Source organism: Triticum aestivum, chromosome 1A, assembly GCF_018294505.1.
Source record: "Triticum aestivum cultivar Chinese Spring chromosome 1A, IWGSC CS RefSeq v2.1, whole genome shotgun sequence".
Taxonomy (NCBI): domain Eukaryota; kingdom Viridiplantae; phylum Streptophyta; class Magnoliopsida; order Poales; family Poaceae; genus Triticum; species Triticum aestivum.
In genome coordinates this window covers 316,156,746-316,179,705 of record NC_057794.1, presented here as the reverse complement: position 1 = coordinate 316,179,705, position 22,960 = coordinate 316,156,746, and the positions used below count along the sequence as shown (strand labels likewise).

Below are 22,960 nucleotides of genomic sequence, written 5' to 3'. Positions count from 1 at the left end.
CGGATTCGGTCGCTTTGGGGTTCTTTTTTCCTTTCCTTTCCTTTCCTTGCCTATGAATCTGACATAACTTTGCTATTCATCAGTGCGTTTTGTGTGTTAGTGTTGTCTATATGCATCTTAACTATGCAGAGGTCAGATGTGTACTATTTGGTTTGGTGTCCTCTTGATTCTTCGTTTTGAGTCAATAAAATTCACCCTTTATTGGAAAAAGAAAAAACAAGCACTCTAGCAGCACAAATTCTCCGAAATCCCAACGGCAGCCAAAGCCATACCACGGGCAAAGCCAAGTACCCCTCTCGCTGTGAGGCAGTCGATCGATCAGGCAGAGCACCAAAACATGCTCGCCTGAGTAAAGCAGCAAAGCTTCAGGGGAAGGAATAAGTAAGGAGCACGCGGCCGCGGCCGCTGCGCTGTAACCCGCCAAGGAAGCACGACAGGAATCAGGTATCATTGCAGGGTCAAAAAGGAGAGCGCCTGAGAGGAGAGAAGCGAGCACACGGACAGCATCACAGCACGCGCCCCGGCCGCCAGCTCCTCCCCTCCCCTCTGCCATGGACTAAAGCCGAAGCAACGAACATCCCAGCCCCACCCTGGACAGCATCAGAGCAACACAAAGGAGGTGGTGGTCACTGCTCTGCTCACCAGCCTAGGTGACAAGCTGGAGTTTGGTCCGGACATTTGTATTGACCGTCCGGACGCTATCAATGCCGGCCGCGTAGCTGCATCAGCACGAAACGTTTTCAATGGAAAAGGGAGAAGAAGAGATGAGATCCTCTACTCCTGATGAGTGCCAACAGCTGGACGGGATGGTGGAGCGAGTTGACAAACTTCCTCGTGAGCGAACGAGCGAACGGAAAGATGCCCGGCCTCATGGCAGAAAGTGCGTGTAAACTACCAGAATCAATCATGGATCTCAGCAACTACAGTAGTATCTTAAGCACACACATCCATTAACCATGTACCCAGGAGAAAGAGAAACACAGTAAACAGCAGTTGCAAACCAACCTGCACTGCTGCCCTCAATCAAGACGCCGACATCTCAACTGGCAGGAGTTAATGGAAATCTAACGTTTCAGACAAGACAGAATGCAGTATTACCAGCCTGTAGATTTACAGACAGAATTCATAAATAAGTACTACTACCAGACGTTTTTGCAGTTCAAATCAGTTCAAATCAATTTAAACTGCAAAGAAGTCTTGCATTTAGGAACAGAGGGTGTATATATCAGCACAACGGATCCAACTATCAACAGATAAATTACCCAAAATTAGTAAAGCGGTAGTAGTAATAACTCTTTGACAATGTTAGAACACACCTATGAACAGATAAATTACCCAAAAGTCGGAATGCGGTGGTAGTAGTAACTCTTTGACAATGTTAGAACACACCTCTCTGAACCTTTGTACAACGCTGCAAATCAAGAACACCCCCTTTTACACAAGCCACAACTAAAATCAAAAAGATAAATAGCTTTCTTTCTACTCTTATTATCAAGTAGCAACTTCGATTCTGAGGGTTTATCTCTGGCACACACTGATCTTTGATCGCCTTTACACAGCCTCCCTTTGTTTCCCAAATGTACAGTTTATTTTTGACTATATTGTTTCATATCATTTGAATCTATAATTCCTCCGCCGATCTCGGCAGTCTAGGACTCTAGGTACACCCTGCATTGGATCACCGTGCCGCCGAGCCGGAAGCCCGGCACCACCGTGAACCCGACCTTCGGGCGCACCGTCTTGCCGACCTCTTTGCTTGCTGAGAATGCTTTCGGCCGAACAATGCTCTCCATGTACACCGATGAGTACTCTGTGCCCCGGCTAACCTGGAATATGCCGACTGCTGGGTCATAAGCCCAGGCCAATCTGTGAAGTGTCCATATTGAGCTTGCCATCGTGATGAACAACTCGTAGAGTGGACCGGCTGTAGCCATCACCGGCAATGCCCTGCAGTCTGGATTCCCAAACAATGAGGACTCAATGCCTGGATGGATGAGCTGTTTGTACTTCCGATCACAGAATTGCGAGAATTCGCAGTCTGGGCTTGAACTCATGAGCTCCATGGGGTCTGCATCAGAGTGCGCGATGAATTGCTGCAACGATTCATTCCTGCGAACTGCAAGCTCGATTCCTTCGAGGGCAGACGCATCGCTTGTGCCACCGAACTGGTAGGAGTCAAAGCCGTCGAACATGGATAGGCAGACACGGGAGAGGAGAGCGTAGCGGCAGTGGCCATGCTTGGAGTAGGCAATACCGGGGTAGGCAGCTGCCGCAGCGTCAGCCAGGTCCCATCCTGCGCACCGGAGGAGCTCGGCGAGGGCACGGGTGAAGCGGTGGGCGACGCGGAGAGCATCGCGCAGGACGGAATCGAAGACGCTGGCGGACAGCATGGCGCCCAAGGCGTCGCCGCCGCCCGCGCCCGGCTGTGGCGCGAGGGCACGGTCGAGGCGCCCGGCAAGGCGCGCGTTGCCGTCCGCCAGCGCCGCGAGCTCCCAGCGAAGAGAGGCGGCCGCGGCGTCCTTGGCATCGAGCGCGGCCTGGAGGCGGTTCACCACGGCGTCGAACGACCGCAGCAGCGCCTGGTTCTCCCCCACCTGGTCCTCGAGGTGGGCCGTGAGGGAGCCGTCCTCCGCCGCGCCCGACGCGAGCCGCTTTAGCTCCGACAGCCGCCGGAGGTGCGAGACCGCGAGGGCGTCCGCGGCGGCAGCCGCCTCCGGCAGGAACGGCGTGTGCGCCGCCTGCAGGTGCAGGTACGCCGCCTGGAACGACGACGTCGTCGCGAGTGCCGCCGCCACGGCGGCCTCCTTTCCGGACGCCGACCCGGTCCCCCCATCGCCGCCGACGGGGCTGCTAGGGTTCTGCGGGTCGGGCTTCAGTACGAGCACCCGCTGGCCAGCGAGGATCCCGCCCTCCCCACCCGCGGCATCCTCGTCCTCCTCCTCCTCGGCGAAGAACTCGATGGTCTTGGTCTTGAACGCGAGCGCGAACTTCTGGAGCATGGCTGCGCGATTCGCGGGCGCGCTGACCCCCGGACGTCTCCGCCGCCGGCGGGGGCGGGGGATCACCGGCGCGAATTGCGGATTTGCGAGGCGGGGATTCGAGGGAGAGGACGCGGAGCGCGGTGAGAAGGGGAGAGAGGGCGGTGGTGGGGGCGGTAGAGTGGAATGCAGCGGGGTTGGGGAGGAGGTGGGGGATCTGGGAGAGGAAAAGCGGCAAGCTTGTCTCCGTCGAGAGGAAAGACTTGGAATTTCTTGGCTCGGCTCCTCAAGAAGAGGGTGGGTGTTTGTTACAGAAGATGCTTCTACGCTCGTGATTTTGTACTACTTGTCTTTAAAAAACCACGAGAAGAATAGTTATAGTTTGCTCACGGTACCTTGATGATTTTGTAAAAACTCGTTGACTGCTATGTTCTTGACATTTCCTAGGGCCCCGTAGAAAATAAACATGTTCTTGGGCAGTGTTTAAACATGTTTTCTTGAAATAGGGCAAAACATTTTTAAACTTATTTTGGGTGTGTGCGATTGAGGTTTCTCATTTGCCTTTTCTTTAACACGGTACACACGCAGAGGCTCATACATATACACATACGCTCATCTTTATAAACGCATGCACGCATACCCTACACCTATGAATACATCTAAAAGACTGACACGACACATCATCTTACGTTTTTCCCTTGCATTGTGCTTTGGGGATCTTTTTTTAATAAAAGAAGGGTCACTCCGTCGTTTTTTCATTAATAGAAACCACACGTACCCTAACACAAACTATCATAAGAACATCACAACTACTAGGCTTAAGGATCAACAGAGTGATCCAACCAAATTGCAACACCCCCAAATCAACATCCCCAAAGAAGCTACTCACATAAAAACAATGTCTAGTACCAACTAGATCTCTGAATAGGTGTACAAAACACACCAATATATCTCTGGATGGGCGAAACACATAATGGATTATACAAAAAAGAAAAGCAACGCCTCTCAAGTATTATTGACGACCTAGATAAAATCGCAGAAACTCGCATCTTGTCTCAACAAGAGATTGAATTGAAAAATCAATCCAATGAAAAGATTGCACGTCTTCTACGTGAAGAGGAAATAAAATATTACCAAAGATCCAAAGCTAACTTCATCTTGAAGGGAGACAGTAATACACGATATTTCCAATTGCTCATCAACGGTCGGCATAGGAAGAAGTGTATTTTTAGTCTCCAACAAGATGAGGGAATGGTCGAAGGTCAGGCAGAGCTCAAAAGTTATATCACTAAATACTACAAATCTCTTTTCAGGGCGCCGGATGAAGGGAATTTCACCCTTGACGAGACCCGAATAGATGATATTCCACAGGTCACGACAGAAGAGAACAGTAACCTCACGGCACCTTAGGGAGTCCTGGATTAGGGGGTGTTCGGATAGCCGAACTATACCTTCCGCCGGACTCCCGGGCTATGAAGATACAAAATTGAAGACTCCGTCCCGCATCCGGAAGGGACTTTCCTTGGCGTGGAAGGCAAGCTTGAAGATACGGATGATCAGATCTCCTACCATTGTAACCGACTCTATGTAACCCTAACCCTCTCCGGTGTCTATATAAACCGGAGGGTTTTAGTCCGTAGGACAACATACACATCAACAATCATACCATAGGCTAGCTTTTAGGGTTTAGCCTCTCTGATCTCGTGGTAGATCAACTCTTGTAATACCCATACCATCAATATTAATCAAGCAGGACGTAGGGTTTTACCTCCATCGAGAGGGCCCGAACCTGGGTAAAACTTCGTGTCCCCTGCCTCCTGTTACCATCCGGCCTAGACGCACAGTTCGGGACCCCCTACCCGAGATCCGCCGGTTTTGACACCGACATTGGTGCTTTCATTGAGAGTTCCTCTGTGCCGTCGCCGTCAGGCCCGATGGCTCCTACGATCATCAATGGCGATGCAGTCCAGGGTGAGACCTTCCTCCCCGGACAGATCTTCGTCTTTGGCGGCTTCGCACTGTGGGCCGATTCACTTGGCCATCTAGAGCAGATCGAAAGCTACGCCCTTGGCCGTCAGGTCAAATTCGGAAGTTTAAACTACACGGTCGACATCCGCGGGGACTTGATCTTCGACGGATTCGAACCACTGCCGAGCGCGTCGCACTGTCACGACGAGCATGATCTAGCTCTGCCGCCGAGCAGTGCCCTGGAGGCCGCACCCGCGTCGGCTCTGACCCCTAGTTCGGAGCCGGCCGCGTCGATCGAGGATGGGCGGTTGGACGCCGCCTCGGGGGCTGAGATCCCAACGGCGATCGAGCCGAACACCAGCCCCGCACTCCGCGAGACTCGTGACTCCGAGGAGCCAGACTCCTCTCCGGACTCTGAACCCCCCGCGCCCTTGCCAATCGGATCCGATTGGGCGCCGGTCATGGAGTTTACTACCGCGGACATCTTTCAGCACTCGCCCTTCGGCGATATTCTGAAGACACTGGAGTCTCTCTCTCTATCAGGAGAGCCCTGGCCGGACTACGGTCAGCAAGGTTGGGATTCGGACGATGGAGAAGTTCAAAGCCCACCCACCACCCACTTGGTAGCCACTGTCGATGATTTAACCAACATGCTCGACTTCGACGACATTGACGGTATGGACGCCGATGAAGGAGACGATAAGGAACCAGCGCCTATTGAGCCCTGGAGCGCCACCTCGTCATACGACGTATACATGGTGGACGCACCAAAAGATGACGACGAGGAGCGGAGGGATGCACCGAAGGATTGTTTCCTCGAAAAGCAGTCAAAGCGGCGACGCAAGCGCCACCCCAAAACCCGCCTTGACAGAAATAGCGATCACACTGACCCAGCGCTGGAGCAGGGCGAACCGCTGCCGAACAACGGCAATCCGGATAATCAAACTGAAGAAACAAATCCTATCAGGGATAATGGTCCGGACGACATAACGCCGGACAGGCACCCGGAGCAGCAGAATGCCCGTAAAAGGCTCATTGCCACCGCGAGGAGTCTTAAAAAGCAGAAGCGAAGGCTCAAGGCCACGCAAGACATGCTCCAATTCAGATGGAGCAAGATACTCAACACCGTAGTAAGGTACGGCGACAATCGCCCCTCCAAGAGCTACCCAAAGCGGAAGCTGCTACTCGAATTCGATGAGGAGGCCTCAGACCCCCCACAACCAAATATCAAAGCAGCCACCCAGTCGGATAAACGACCCCTCTACCACCGCAGAACGGCATGCAACGCCGCTCACAATACAACACACGACCCATGCAAGGGCTTGCACCCAAAGGACGGTGCAACAAGATCCATCTATGGACCACGCAAGCGCGCCCCAGCATACAATGCAACACAACAAACATCCGAACAACGTGGCACACCCAGCTACAGGGGTGCCGCACACCCCCTATGTTTCACCGATGAGGTGCTGGACCACGAATTCCCAGAGGGATTCAAGCCCATAAACATATAGGCATACGACGGAACAACAGACCCTGGGGTCTGGATTGAGGACTATATCCTCCATATACATATGGCTCGAGGGGATAATCTCCATGCCATCAAGTACTTACCTCTCAAACTCAAAGGGCCAGCTCGTCACTGGCTCAAAGGCCCCCCCGAAAGCTCCATTGGAAGTTGGGAAGAGTTCGAAGATGCCTTTCGGGCAAACTTTCAAGGGACGCATGTCCGACCTCCGGATGCGGACGACCTGAGTCACATAACTCAACAGCCGGGAGAGTCATCCCGAAAGCTTTGGAATAGGTTTCTTACTAAAAAGAACCAGATTGTCGACTGTCCGGACGCCGAAGCCTTAGCGGCTTTCAAGCACAGCGTCCGCGATGAATGGCTCGCCAGACACCTCGGCCAAAACAAGCCGAGAACGATGGCCGCATTAACAAACCTCGTGACTCGCTTTTGCGCGGGTGAGGACAGCTGGCTAGCCAGATGCAGCACCAGCGACCCCAGTACATCTGAAGTTAGAGATGGAAACGGGAAATCACAGTGCAACAGCAATAACAAACACCGGAATAAAGAAGACAGCATGAAGGGCACGGCAGTAAACGCCGGATTCAAAGTCCCTCGGTCAAACCAAAAGCCGCCCTCCAAAGGCACCAGGGATGAACTGTTCAGCCTCAACAAAATCCTGGACCAAGTATGTCAGATCCATAGTACCCCTAGCAAACCTGCTAATCATACCCACAGAGAATGTTGGGTCTTCAAGCAGTCCGGCAAGCTTAACGCCATATACACAAGGGGGAGGATACACCAAGTGAAGGCAAGGATGACCCTCCCAAGCAAGACAAGGGGGACAAAAGAAATTTCCACCCGAAGTCAAAACAGTAAACGTGTTACACGTGATCAAGAGAAAAAACAATGCGGCACTCCCTAAAAAATATACCCAAGTGCCTGTCACCGCGAAGTCCCGCCACTGGTCGTCCCAACCGATCACCTTCGACCATCGCGATTACGCATCAAGTACCTGGCATGCAGGATGGGCTGCCCTGGTATTAGACCCAGTAATGGGCGGACACCACTTCACACGAGTCTTGATGGATGGCGGCAGTAGCCTAAACCTAATATATCAAGATACAATCCGTGGGATGGGGTTAGACCCAACACAAATTCGCCATAGCAATACTACCTTTAAAGGAGTAACGCCAGGCCCAGGGGCTCGTTGTATGGGCTCCCTCCTACTACAAGTTATATTCGGCTCCCCTGATAACTTCCGTCGCGAGCATTTAACTTTCCACGTCGCTCCGTTTAAAAGTGGCTATCAAGCACTACTCGGACGTGAAGCTTTCGCTCGCTTCAATGCAATACCACACTACGCCTCCCTAACACTCAAGATGGCCGGTCCTCATGGCATCATTTCAGTGCACGGAAGTATCAAGCGATCTCTGCGCACCGAAGAGAGTGAGGCTGCCTTGGCAGCCGCACAATAAAGGCGCCCGGACCAGCAAAAGCATCCAATAGGTCATCAAGACCTCAGTTACAACTAATCAAGTCTGGCGCCTCTACTCATATCGAATAAACGGTCACACCCCTATCTTTCAAAAGTACAAGGGGCTCAACGCACGCAGACGAGTGGCGATTTCTTCTTATCTTGAATTATACATGGTTTCTTTAGAAAATTATCCTTTTGCACGACAACCTTTTCACCTAAATTCCTCTTTTTTACAGATGATCATCGTGCTACACCCATCCAGGATACGGCACAACGGAGACACAGGCGCAGACATGCAGCAGGGACCCGACCCAATGATTCTTTTTAGATTAAGACCCTGCATAAACCTTTTTTATTGTCTCTTGTTGATACATATCCACTGTTGAGTAGGATGCTGACGTCTTGGCATGTGGCCACGCCAGAACAATGCACGTACCTGGACACAAGGGGCTTCTTACAAAGGCCATTCTTCAGGCCCGGTGTATACCACAAAGACCGAATACCTTAGGGAGTGTTCGGCGTCGCGAGTTTGGCTCTATATGCATCAGCTCCGAATCATTGTCTTTGGTCAAATGTTGGGTTTGCCCCGCTCCTGCGTTTTGGTGCCTTACGTTCCGCTTTACTGGCTAAGGTAGCACCAGGAGAACTACTACGATTGTGCCCTGGTTTATCCGGACGAGCACCTCAGTAGAGAAAGCCAAAAACTGATTGTCATGATCTAGCCTGAGACTGGTCAACCACTCGATGACTCATGGGAATGTTAGAATTCCTCCGCTTTAACGAAGGGCCGCTTTTCGGCCAGGCATATACGCACCCCGGATCGGGAGAGTGCGGAGCCACCAGGGGCTATCTAGTAGCCCCACTGTCAAACTCCTATGGCTAAGTGAAAGTGCTAAAGCATTATACTCCGGTAGCCTCGCTCGCTCCGCTATCACCTCCTTAATAGGACCAAGACATTGGGTTAAGTGTGAACGCGTGTTTCTGCGAACACCTCCACATTATATGCGTGGGGGTTGAAGCCGACGACCGCAATCTTTCAGGTTACACTCACGTATACATAAACGGCCGCCCAGGAGGCATCACATTACTTTCAGGCAAAAGTATAAAAGTAGCCTCATAAAAATTTATAAAAGCATTTCACTTACAATGAGATTACATGTCACTCAAACATAATATTTTTTGAGCACTGGGTCTCTATCAAACAAGCACCCTCAAGTACTTCCTCAAAGTAGTGCTCAGTAGCCCTTCGACCTATGGCCGAATCATGTGCTGCAACAGTGGTAGCATCCATCTCTGCCCAGTACGCTTTAGCACGGGCAAAGGCCATCCATGCGCCATCTATGCACGCCGACCTCTTCATCGCATTTATGCGCGGCACCACATCGAGGACCTGCTGCACCAAGCTGAAATAGTTGCTCGGTTTTGACCTTCCAGGCCATAGCTGATCCACAACAGACCTCATGGAGAGTGCGGACAACCTATTCAGTTCGGCCCATTCGGCTAATTAGTCCGTCAACGAAAGCGGACGCTCGGGAGAAAGGAATTGCTTCCAAAACAGCTGGTCTACTTCGCGGTCCGTATGACTCTGGAAGTACTTGGCCGCATCGGCAGCGCTGCTCGCCAAATCCATATACGCATCCTCCGAACTCCACAGCCGATCCAGAGGGGCATACCGTGGATCTCCGTACTTCCTCTGCAGCATAAAGGACTTCCCGGCTACAATATCCCCGGCTTCCCGCAGCTCCTCCTTCTTCGCCCTCATAGCAGAGCGGAGGTCTTTTCCCGTTATAGCAGCCTTCTCAAGGTCCGATGCCTTCGCCTGGTTTTCCTTTTCAAGAGCCCGGCAACGGTCTACGGCGGCTTTTAATTCTACGGCCATATTGGCCATCTTCTTCTGGCTCTCGCCATGTGCGGCCTTCTCGGCTCGCAACTCTTCGGCCGCCTTCAAAGCAGCCGCATTACCCAATCTTGCTTGTTCCTTGGCTCGGGCAAGTTCCGCCCGCAAGGCTTCAACAGTGGCAGCTCCATCTGTAGTCATAACATGTTAAAAACACTGGCATCATACTCTTCCTATTTGGCGTTTACCAGACAAGGATACTTACCCTGTGCCTCGTCAAGCCTTCTGTTAACAAGCTCGATGTCGGCATCTGCCGCATCCAACCGCCGTTCTAAACGGGCAAAATGGCTCGTCCGACTGGCCACCGGAGCTTCCATCTCCTGTACATAAAGGCAGTATGGTTATTACCTGGGAATATGATCCTCCGTTCGTCATCATTTCCGACGACAACCAGAGTCTCAGGGGCTACTATATACACAGGGCACACCTAGCATGTGCAGGACTATTACACATTCCTTTTTTACGTACCTCAAAGCCTGTCGGTAGACTCATAAAAGCTTCATGCAATCCACTTTCAGCGGACGATATCCTCTCCATCACCATATTCATCAGCACACGGTGATCGTCTGAGATGGCCGCTCACCCCACCAACTCCCTCAGAACGTCCGATAGCACACTAGACCGTGCCGGAGTCTTTTGTCCACTCTCTTCGGGAGCCGGACACGGGGAGCCTCGGGGATCAATAGGATCACCTTCTGGCCTCTCCGAACTCGTAGAGGCCCTCCGCGATGACACTTCAGGGTCGCCCGCTTCCGGAGTGGAGGAGTCCGGAGGAGGCGTCTCGCTCTCCATCATCTCTAGAAGAAGATCCCCTGAAGACGAGCTCATTTGAGAGGGGCTAAGGCCCGAACTGCACAAATGTATGCGGTGGTTATTTTCTCAGAAGAAAGGGATGGCATATCTGTACTATTAAAGTTTTCGCGTCACTTACGACTCCCGGGAGAATTGATCCCCCCGTGGACTTTGTGCGGCAGCAGCGCCTCCCAAGGTAGGGCCCCCGGCGGAAGATTTCTTCTCCCGTTTGGAAGCTTCGGCTTCCGAATTCCCGGACGCGGTCCTTTTCCTCTTCCGGTCGTCTTCCTTCGCGTAGACGCTCGCTCCCTCGGTTAGAATAGGCAGCGTTGGGGGCCCGCATCCGCCCGTATTATCCTCCACAGTGTCTTCCTTTAAGGGATCCGGGCAAGGTGCGGCCTGGAGCATCTTTTCCAATACCGGATTCTCCAAACCCTCAGGGAGGGGGGCCGAACACCGAATCAACTTCGCCTTTGCTAGCCAGTCCTGGTCGAAAAAGCAAACTCTCAGAAATAACTTCGTAACGAAGGAGAGATAATATGTTCGGCCGGAAGATTCCTTACCTGTTCGGCGGCGCGGTTACTATTCAGGCCCACGTCCTCGGTGAATTCCGGACACTCTACTTGAGGTCCGAAGAATAACTTATACATATCCTCGTGCGTCAGGCCGAGAAAATTTTGAATGGCACGCGGACCCTCGGGATTGAACTCCCACAAGCGAAGGGGCCGATGTTTGCAAGGCTGGACTTGACGGACCAGCATAACTTGTATTACCGCGACCAAACTGAGATCTTTGTCGAAGAGATCTCGAATGCGGCTTTGTAATGAGGGCACATCCTTGGCTGGACCCCAGCTCAGTCTGATGAAGCTATGTACCTAGGGTAGGGTCACGGACCTGTCCTAACTGCCCTACCCAAGGACACCTCTAGAATAAATCACCTTTCAGTCGACTTGGAGGTGTTCCACTCGACAGACTCGAAGACATTCGACCAAGGAGCAGTTACTCGACCAAGATCCAACCACTCGACGGCCAGGAGACCTAAAGTCAACGCTAACGGTCGGTCATTAAGTAGCTTTTATGGTCATCATAGCACTTTATTACTAGCGTTATCAGTAACGCCCTACCTTAATGTACATTGAACCCTTCGTAACGTGGGCTGGCCGGGGTCCTGGCGCACTCTATATAAGCCACCCCCTCCTTCGAGACAAGGGTTCGCACCTCTGTAACTCATACACACATAATCCAGTCGACCGCCTTCGGGCTCCGAGACGTAGGGCTTTTACTTCTTCCGAGAAGGGCCTGAACTCGTAAACCTTGTGTCCTTACAACCTCTCCATAGCTAAGACCTCGCCTCTCCATACTTACCCCCCTACATCACTGTCAGAGTTAGAACCACGACAGTTGGCGCCCACCTGGGGCTAGGAGTCTTAGCGCCTAGTTTGAGAAGTTGCGATTTTTTCCGATCTCCTTGATCATGGTTTCGGGCGGAGCTTTGGTGGAGGGCCGCGAGATCCATCTCGGCGCGCTCACGTTCATCGCCGACGACTCCGCTTGGCTTCAGGAGGCTCCACTCGACGTCGACGCGCTCCCCGTCCGCGGGGCGACGCACTTTCGCGCATGCGTCCGTGGTGTCCTCCTGCGGCAGCCGTCGACCCAGTATCGGTCGGCTCCCGTGGCATCTCCCCGCCCTGTTTCTCGCCGGCGCAAGCGCTCCGGTCGGTCGAGGCTTCAGAGGTGGGTGAGGCATGCGGTGGCCCGCCAGTCGGCCACCCCACAAGTCGCGGCAATCGAGCCCGACGAATCCCTCTACGGCCTGTTCGACCTGTCGACTGGCTCCGCAGAGACCGCATCCGAATGCGACAGCAGTGACCCAGCTGCAGAGGTTCTGGTGATCGATGGGCCACATAGTCCTCCCGGTTTCCCCCGCGCTGACGGAGGCGCGGATGGGGGCGACCCGTCGCGTCCTCACGAGGAGTATCTCCCCGAGCCTCTCACGTCGTTGCAGCGGGAGGAACTTCGCCGCCGGAACATGGATGCACTCCACACTCCTATCGTTGGAGAAACCCCCGAGGCCCGAGCCTTGGAGGACGCGCGCTTGGCTAACTTGGCCGAGCGCACTCGACTGGAGAATCTCCAGCGAATACTCGACGGGCGAGCGCGTCAACGGGCTCCAGAATCCAGTCGACGTCAACTCTTTCCGCCCCCGCAGGTATATCGTACTCCGATTCAGAATTTGGCGGCTGCGGCCCATATAGCAGAGTCGATTCAGCCCTCCCAGTCAGAGGCTGGCAGAGGCTTGTTGCAAATCAGAGCGTTGCTCCGGGCAGCGGGAGGCCAGAATTCCGCTGTTTCTCAGTCGCGGAACAGGATCCACAGTGGATCCGTTGCAGCAGATACAGTCCAGTCGGCTCACAGCCCAAGATCGCCTCCGAGGCGTGAGGGACGTGGAGACCGGCATGATCAGTACAGAAGGAATGAGCAGTATGATCACCGATTCGATCGTGATGATCGACGTCGAGTGCCAACCCCTCCCCCGAGGAGTGGATCATATGTGCCTCGACAGCAGGTGGACAGACGCCCTCATAGTGTTGGGCGGAGAATTCAAGTCGACCCCAGGGAACCAGGCTTTGATGCGAGATCCATTGTCATTCAAGGTTTGGTCGACAGGAGTAGAGCTCACCGAGAAGGCCACGACAGAGATGCGCCTACCAGTAGCAGAGTACATGTTTCAGGGCCGGAGTGTTTCAGTCGAGCCATCAGAGCCGCTGTAATTCCTCCCAACTTCAGGTTGGCGACTGGAGTTAGTAAGTTCACCGGTGAGTCCAAGCCCGATACTTGGCTCGAAGATTACCGAGTGGCTGTCCAGATTGGCGGTGGGAACGATGAGGTAGCCATGAAGCACCTGCCTCTCATGTTAGAAGGCTCGGCCAGAGCGTGGCTGAATCAGTTAGCACCCAGCAGCATTTACACTTGGGAGGATCTCTCCCGAGTGTTTGTCACCACATTTGAAGGAACATGCAAGCGACCTGCAGGCCTTACGGAATTGCGGTCTTGCGTGCAGAAACCGAATGAAACTCTGAGGGATTACATCCAGAGGTGGATCACATTGCATCACACAGTTGAAAATGTACCAGATCATCAAGCAGTTTGTGCCTTTAAAGAAGGCGTTAAGTACAGAGAATTGAATCTGAAGTTCGGTCGAACCGGAGAGATGTCTCTGAATCGGATGATGGAGATTGCCACCAAATACGCTAATGGTGAAGATGAGGATCGACTCCGGAGTGGCAAGCATAAAGCAGTCGCCCAGGAAACCGGAGGAAATTCCAGTCGGAAACAGAAGCGGAAAGCCAAGCCAGCCGCTCCTGGGGAGGCCCTGGCCGTAACCCAGAGAAAATTTAAGGGAAAACCCAAAGGACCTTGGAACCCCAACAAAGTTAAAGACCAAGATGGAAATGATGTTTTGGATCTACCGTGTCACATCCACACCAAGAAAGATGAAGAGGGTAAACTCATTTACCCAAAGCATACCACTCGACAGTGTCGGCTTCTGATCCAGCAGTTTCAGGGCAAGCAGTCCAAAGATAAGGAAAAGGAGTTGGACAAAGTTGAGGACAAGGAAGATAGTGACGATGGGTACCCCAGGTCAATTCCACCCTGATGATTTTTGCTGATGTTGAGAGCAAAAGTCGACTGAAGGTTATTAACCGTGAGGTAAATATGGTTGCTCCGGCAACACCCAATTATCTGAAGTGGTCCCAGACTGCCATCACATTCGACCAGTCTGATCACCCTACGCACATTGCCACCCCTGGGAGGCAAGCTCTGGTGGTCGACCCAGTTGTCGAAGGCACTCGACTGACCAAAGTCCTGATGGATGGAGGCAGCGGTTTGAACATACTGTATGCAGAAACATTGAAAGGGATGGGCATTCCGATGTCCAGGCTCAGCACCAGTAACATGAGTTTCCATGGAGTCATTCCTGGGAAGAAAGCCGAGTCACTCGGCCAAATTGCTCTTGATGTGGTTTTCGGTGATTCCAAGAATTACCGCAAGGAAAAGTTGACATTCGAAGTTGTGGATTTCCAAAGTGCTTATCACGCTATTTTGGGCAGGCCAGCTTATGCACGCTTCATGGCTCGACCATGTTATGTGTATCTCAAATTGAAGATGCCTGGTCCCAAAGGTGTGATCACTGTTACAGGCAATCGGAAGAAAGCAGAAGAGTGTTTTCAGAAAGGCTCAAAGATTGCTGACGCTCAGATGGCGGTGGTCGAGCTGCAAGAGTATCAGAAGACTGCAGATCCGAGTGAGTTGCTACGAGCTAAGAAGCCTGCTTCAGAATCAGCTTTTCAGTCGTCCGGTGAAACGAAGGCAGTTCACATTCACCCGACCGATCCAAACGCTGCTCCGACTCACATCTCAACGACGGTCGACTCCAAATAGGAAGAAGCGCTCATCCAGTTCCTCCGTGAGAACTGGGACATCTTCGCATGGAAGCCTGCTGACATGCCTGGAGTTCCCAGGGGGCTGGCTGAGCACCGTCTACGAGTCGACCCAAAATTTAAACCTGTGAAAGAACATCTTCGACGGTCCGCCGTCCAGAAGAGGAAGGCCATTGGCGAGGAGGTGGCTCGGCTCTTAGCAGCGGAGTTCATCCGAGAAATTTACCACTCCGAGTGGCTCGCCAATGTTGTCATGGTCCCCAAGAAGGACAAGTCACTTCGCATGTGCATTGATTTCAAGCATATCAATCGGGCCTGCCCGAAAGATCATTTTCCTCTCCCCCGCATCGACCAGATAGTCGACTCGACTGCGGGATGTGAGCGTTTGTCTTTCCTAGACGCCTATTCCGGGTACCATCAGATCCGTCTGTACGGGCCCGACGAGATCAAAACAGCTTTCATCACTCCATTCGGGTGCTTCTGTTATGTCACCATGCCGTTCGGCCTCAAGAATGCCGGAGCCACGTTCATGAGGATGATTCAGAAGTGTTTGCTCACTCAAATCAGTCGGAATGTGGAGGCATACATGGATGATATTGTGGTCAAGTCACGGAAGGGTTCCGACCTGCTGACTGACCTTGCTGAAACCTTTGCCAACCTCAGGAGGTATGATATCAAGCTCAATCCGTCAAAGTGCACGTTCGGAGTTCCAGGTGGGAAGTTACTCGGTTTTCTCGTTTCCGAACGGGGAATCGACGCCAATCCTGAAAAAATTGGTACTATACTCCGGATGAAACGTCCTGTGCGTGTGCATGACGTCCAGAAGCTTACAGGATGCTTGGCCGCTTTAAGTCGATTCATCTCTCGCCTCGGTGAAAAGGCATTGCCTCTTTACCGACTGATGAAGAAGTCCGACAAGTTCGAGTGGACTCCAGAAGCTGATGCAGCGTTTACAGAGCTCAAAGCTCTGCTCTCCACCCAGCCGGTGCTTGCTGCCCCAATCAGCAAGGAGCCTTTGCTGATTTACATTGCAGCCACAGGACAAGTTGTCAGTACAGTACTTACGGTCGAGCGGGAAGAAGAAGGAAAGGCCTTCAAAGTTCAGCGCCCAGTATATTATGTTTCTGAAGTTTTGACTCCTTCAAAGCAAAGATATCCTCATTACCAGAAGCTTGTATATGGGATTTATATGACCACGAAGAAGGTTGCACATTACTTCTCTGATCATTCCATTACAGTCGTCAGCGACGCTCCACTATCAGAGATTTTGCACAACAGAGATGCAACTGGTCGAGTGGCCAAATGGGCGATTGAACTTCTTCCCCTAGATATCAAGTTTGAGGCAAAGAAAGCTATCAAGTCCCAAGCAATTGCAGATTTCGTCGCCGAGTGGATCGAACAGCAACTTCCGACTCAAGTTCACTCGGAGCACTGGACCATGTTCTTCGATGGATCTAAGATGCTGAATGGTTCCGGTGCTGGGGTAGTATTGGTTTCCCCCCGAGGAGATAAGCTCAGATATGTTCTCCAGATTCACTTCGATTCCTCCAATAACGAAGCAGAATATGAAGCACTTTTGTATGGGTTGCGCATGGCCATTTCACTCGGCGTCCGTCGCCTCATGGTCTATGGCGACTCAGATTTGGTGGTTAATCAGGTGATGAAAGAATGGGACGTCAGAAGTCCAGCTATGACTGGTTATTGCAATGCAGTGAGAAAGTTAGAGAAGAAATTCGAGGGGTTAGAGCTTCATCACATCCCCCGACTGAAAAATCAAGCGGCTGATGATTTGGCAAAGATAGGCTCCAAGAGAGAAGCCATCCCCAGCAATGTGTTTTTGGAACACATCCACTCGCCATCAGTCCAAGAAGATCCTTTTACAGATGAAGCCCCGCAGCCAAAGAGTGCCACAGATCCGACTGAAGTTGAAATTCCGGCAGTGGTCGACCTAATCATGGAAGTTTTGGCAATCACCCCTGACTGGACGATACCGTACATCGCGTATATCCTGAGAAAGGAACTCCCGGAGGACGAAGAAGAGGCTCGACAGATCGTCCGTCGATCCAAGGCCTTTACAGTCATAAAGGGACAGTTGTATAGAGAAAGCGCGACTGGAGTCGGTCAGAAGTGTATAACACCAGAAGAAGGTCAGATAATCCTTGATGATATCCACTCGGGGACCTGTGGTCATCATGCGTCCTCTCGGACCATTGTGGCTAAAGCATACCGAGCGGGATTTTACTGGCCAAGAGCGAATGAAATGGCAAAAGAGATAGTCGACAAGTGTGAAGGGTGCCAGTTCTACTCCAACATGTCGCACAAGCCTGCATCAGCCCTGAAGACCATTCCACTCGTCTGGCCCTTCGCTGTTTGGGGACTGGACATGGTTGGCCCATTGAGAACAGGCAGGAGCGGTTTCACACATGTGCTTGTGGCAGTCGACAAGTTTACCAAATGGATTGAAGCTAAGCCTATCAAGAATCTTGATGCTTGCACTGCTATCAGTTTCGTCAGAGAGTTAACATTCAGATATGGAGTCCCGCATAGCATCATCACCGACAATGGGTCAAACTTTGATTCAGACAAGTTCAGAGCTTTTTGCGCCTCTCAAGGCACACGAGTCGACTACGCATCGGTCGCCCACCCCCAGTCGAATGGACAAGCAGAAAGGGCAAATGGTCTGATTCTCAAAGGACTAAAGCCTCGGCTGATGCGTGATCTCAAGCACGCAGCAGGCGCTTGGGTCGACGAGCTTCCGTCGGTTCTGTGGGGATTGAGGACTACCCCGAATCGGTCGACTGGAAGAACTCCGTTCTTTCTGGTTTACGGAGCGGAAGCAGTCCTGCCGAGTGATCTACTTCACAATGCACCCCGAGTCGAGCTTTATACCGAAGATGAAGCAGAACAAGCCCGGCAAGACGCAGTCGACCTCCTGGAAGAAGAAAGAGAAATGGCTATGATCCGATCGACCATTTATCAGCAAGACTTGCGTCGATTCCATGCCAGAAATGTGAAGAGTCGAGCCTTCCAAGAAGGAGATTTGGTCCTCTGAGTGGATCAACAGAAACCACACAAGCTCGCTCCTACTTGGGAAGGTCCCTTCATCGTCACCAGAGTCCTCCACAATGGAGCGTATCACCTTTACAATGTCGATCGCCAGATCGATGAGCCACGAGCTTGGAATGCAGAACTGCTCCGCCCCTTTCACACTTGAATTCTCACTCGGATGAGATGTAATAAGAAAAACTTCTGTAGTCTATTTATCAAAGACAAGAGTGTTACAAATTTTCCTATAATTGTTGTTGCTTTTGTTTGCGTGTGAAATCCCCCAGTTGGTGGCTTAGCTGCAAATCCGTTTCGCCTAAGTTTGTAAAAAAAAATTCCTACCGAGTGGCGAGCCAGACTCCCACTCGGAGGCTTAGCTGCAGCTTAGTGCTCGCCTAAGTGTTTAAAAATCCTACCGAGTGGTGAGCCAGACTCCCACTCGGAGGCTTAGCTGCAGCCCAGTGCTCGCCTAAGTGTTTAAAAATCCTACCGAGTGGTGAACCAGACTCCCACTTGGAGGCTTAGCTGCAGCCCAGTGCTCGCCTAAGTGTTTAAAAATCCTACCGAGTGGTGAGCCAGACTCCCACTCGGAGGCTTAGCTGCAGCCCAGTGCTCGCCTAAGTGTTTAAAAATCCTACCGAGTGGTGAGCCAGACTCCCACTCGGAGGCTTAGCTGCAGCCCAGTGCTCGCCTAAGTGTTTAAAAATCCTACCGAGTGGGAGCCAGACTCCCACTCGGAGGCTTAGCTGCAGCCCAGTGCTCGCCTAAGTGTTTAAAAATCCTACCGAGTGGTGAGCCAGACTCCCACTCGGAGGCTTAGCTGCAGCCCAGTGCTCGCCTAAGTGTTTAAAAATCCTACCGAGTGGAGAGCAAACCTCCCACTCGGAGGCTTAGCTGCAGCCCAGTGCTCGCCTAAGTGTTTAAAAATCCTACCGAGTGGAGAGCAAACCTCCCACTCGGAGGCTTAGCTGCAGCCCAGTGCTCGCCTAAGTGTTTAAAAATCCTACCGAGTGGTGAGCCAGACTCCCACTCGGAGGCTTAGCTGCAGCCCAGTGCTCGCCTAAGTGTTTAAAAATCCTACCGAGTGGTGAGCCAGACTCCCACTCGGAGGCTTAGCTGCAGCCCAGTGCTCGCCTAAGTGTTTAAAAATCCTACCGAGTGGAGAGCCAGACTCCCACTCGGAGGCTTAGCTGCAGCCCAGTGCTCGCCTAAGTGTTTAAAAATCCTACCGAGTGGAGAGCAAACCTCCCACTCGGAGGCTTAGCTACAGCCCAGTGCTCGTCTAAGTATTTAAAAATCCTACCGAGTGGTGAGCAGACCTCCCACTCGGGGGGCTTAGCTGCAGTCTAGTACTTGCCTAAGTTTGAAAAAATCCTACCGAGTGGAGAGCAGACCTCCCACTCGGGGGCTTAGCTGCAGTCCAGTACTCGCCTAAGTTTGAAAAAATCCTTCCGAGTGGAGAGCAGACCTCCCACTCAGGGGCTTAGCTGCGGTCCAGTACTCGCCTAATTTTGAAAAAATCCTACCGAGTGAAGAGCAGACCTCCCACTCGGGGGCTTAGCTGCAGTCCAGTACTCGCCTAAGTTTGAAAAAATCCTACCGAGTGGAGAGCGATCCTCCCACTCGGGGGCTTAGCTGCAGTCCAGTACTCACCTAAGTGCGAAACACATCTCAATCCTCAAGGACGACGAGGGGCGGGTCGACTGCCACCTTCTCCTGGAGAGCTTCGCCACAAATACAAGACATGGGTCGACTGCTTCCCTCTCCTTCGAAACTGCGCTGCGAGTGCAAAAGTTGTCTCGAATGAAGAATGGGTTCACTCAGCAAGAGATTCATAAAGATATTCAACGGTAAACCAAGTTCAAATAAATTCTAAAGGTTCCAGACCACAGATCGAAGTACTCGGGCATGCAGCCCGAAAAAGTTTAACGGTTACAAAAACCACTCGGCATTCCGAGGCAAATTTAAGGTGGGACATAAGAGTTTGTTCACTCCGCGGGAGGAGGGCTGGCAGGCTCGACGAACTCATCCAGGTCGACGCCGTCGGCTATCCGAGTGGCTGCAGCGATGAAAGTCTCCATAAAGGTTCGGAAGTCATGCTTCTGGGTGTTGGCGACCTTAATTGCTGCCAACTTGTCTTGTTGCACCTCCTTGCAGTGGACACGAACCAAGGACAGAGCCACATCAGCGCCACACCGAGCAGAAGACTTCTTCCACTCCTGCACTCGGTCAGGGATTCCGTTAAGTCGAGTCATCAGAGACTTGAGATCGTTTCGGAGCGTAGCCTCTAGCCAAAGTGCCGGGTCGATCCGTGACATGGTGACCTTCAGTCGAGCCAAGTAGTCCACGGCACCGTCGATGCGAGATTCCAGTCGGAGCAGATTCATGGCAGTTTCATCTTTCACAGGAGAGTTGATTGGATCCAAACCTGGTTCGATCCGCCCAGTCTCCTCTTCAAAGTTCTGGCAAAACTCTGCATTCACGATCCAAGGATAAGTCAATTTTCATACACTCAGTCGACAAAAAAAACACCAGACGGAACTGAATGTGCACCTTCGAGCTTGATGTACATTTTCTTGGCGAGGCTCCTCAAGTATCTCTCCAGATCGTCCCTCCTGCGAGCGATGCCTTCCATCTTTTCGTTCAGGTTGAGGTTATCCTTCTTCCAACGTGTACACTCCCTGTTGGCTTCATTCAGAGCGGTCTTCAGCCTGGTATTCTCTTCTTCTAACTGGCCGACCGAAGCCAGCTTCTGTTCGGCCAGAGCAGTCTTGTCGTCAGCCTCCTTACGGGCAGCAGCCAAGTCCTGATCCTTCTTCGCCAGAGCTTCTCTCAGTTTTTCTGCAAAGAAATGATGATTGATTCGGAAATAGCAGAAGGGTACTCAGTCCTAAAAACTAACCAGTCGACAAAATCGTCTTACCTGCGGCGCCATCTCTGACCTTTTGCAGCTCTGTCCTGGCCAGCTCCAAATCAAGGTCCAATTGAATATGCTGCTTCTCCAAGTCAGCAAAGCGAGCTCCAAGATCGCAAGATTTCTGAAATCAAAGGGGAGAAGTTATCGTTACAGCAAAAAAACAAAGGCAATAAATACTAAGACTACGGTCGACTGCCAGCAGTCCACCATAGTCTCGGGGACTACACCCAGTGGGTGCACTTAGCGTGCCCCCACCAGTTCTGATCCCACTCGACCGGCCCGCCGAAGTCGAGTTCAAAAAAAGAGAGAAAGAAAGTAGAACTCAGACTACAGTCGACTGCCAGCAGTCCACCATAGTCTCGGGGACTACACCCAGTGGGTGCACTTAGCGTGCCCCCACCGGTTCTGATCCCACTCAAGTGGAAGAGACAAACTACCAGTTTGGTTTATACATTCGGCAAAATACAAAGACTACAGTCAACTGCCAGCAGTCCACCGTAGTCTCTACTAGTCCAAAACTTCAATCGACGCACCCAGTGGGTGTACAGACGCAAAGATTTTCAAAAAGAATCTTCAGATAGCCGACTAACCTGAACGTTGCTCTGGAGAGACGAGCTGGCATCATAGGCAGCTTGGCTGGCGTCCCGCACCATCTTCATCTTCTCCATCATAATGCCCGCCTGGCGTATGGCTTCCCTAGCAGCATTCACCTCGTCCTCTGGGACATGATGGGTCACAAAAACTGAAGGCGGTTCGACAGGGGCCTGAGGAGTCGAAGAAAAAGGCAAGGCACTCGACAAGGGCTCCGTGAAGGTAACAGAACCCCGATTGATGTCACCAGTGTCCTGAACGACTGGTTCCGCCCTCGGCGTCGACTGTAGCGCCTCACTTGCAGGAGCTCGCCTACTCTTCCTCGTCAAAGACCTCTCGGGCTCTTCATCATCATCAGGGAGGTCAATAATGTTGGGAGCTGTGCAAAGTTCAAATTGCCAAAATCACGTCACCCAGTGGTGCACGATGTAGTTGAATCGACCAAAGAAAGATAGTATGACGGAAATCATACCTGGATTAGAAGTGACCGCATCCTCCATCACCTCATCATCATCCCTGTAAGCTGAGGTCCCGAAAGTGGCGGCGCTAACAATTCCAAAGTTCATCCAGTTAAAACAAGAAAAACAAACAGCGCAGAGCGTCGAGTGAATACAAGGAGAGACACTCACGCGGAGGCGACATGGATATCGATCTTGATCTTTGGCAGCGCCTTCCGAGTCTTCGGCTCTGCAACTTTGGGGTGTTTTGGCGCCTTCTCAGTCGGGGTTGGTGAAGAGACCCGAGGACGCTTCGAAGACTGGCCAGCCTGAGCAGTTGCCTTGTCGCGGGCACTCGGTCGTTCTTGGTCAAGCTTGGATCGTCTCTCTATGCGAGGAGGCGACTCGACTTCTTCCCCATCACTTGAGTCGTCACTTCCACCATCCCCTTCACCATCAGAAGTCCACTCGCCACTTTCGCCACTACTCGCCTCGCCTTCCAGAGCTTGCTCTTGCTCCCTGTTGGGCATCGAATACATTTCAGTAATGGCCTGAAAGAAAGCAGGGAGAACAAAGTTAGTCGACGCAATACAGACAACTGCGCGAGTGAATTCGGATTACAAGCAAAAACTCAGAATCAGACCTGCTCTGGTGCACGTGACTGGTCGAATGGGAGAACTCTCCTGGCTCCTCTGAGATTGTCCTTGTTCCCGATAATGCTCGACAGCCACTTCTCCAGCATGTCGTCATCGACCTCCTCCGGTTAGATCCGAGTGGAGTCTTCTAGACCCGAATACATCCACATCGGGTGGTCTCGGGCTTGGAGAGGCTGGATGCTCCACTGAAGGAAGACCTCCAAGAGATCCATACCAGTGACCCCATCACGAATGAGCTGGATCACTCAGT

At 52.1% G+C, this 22,960-nt stretch overlaps 1 protein-coding gene across 1 annotated transcript; it reads right to left on the bottom strand.

The window, feature by feature from the left end:
* Positions 1 to 1,348: 1,348 nt before the first annotated feature.
* LOC123048312 (protein GRAVITROPIC IN THE LIGHT 1) lies at positions 1,349 to 3,272 on the bottom strand. The gene has a single exon (XM_044471444.1). The coding sequence runs from the start codon at positions 2,997 to 2,999 to the stop codon at positions 1,650 to 1,652; it is 1,350 nt and encodes a 449-aa protein (XP_044327379.1). The 5' UTR covers positions 3,000 to 3,272; the 3' UTR covers positions 1,349 to 1,649.
* Between the last annotated feature and the right edge of the window lie 19,688 nt (positions 3,273 to 22,960).

What these genes read in the sequence shown, in the direction of transcription:
- LOC123048312 (XM_044471444.1), bottom strand. Translation starts at nt 2,999, where the DNA reads ATGCTCCAGAAGTTCGCGCTCGCGTTCAAGACCAAGACCATCGAGTTC.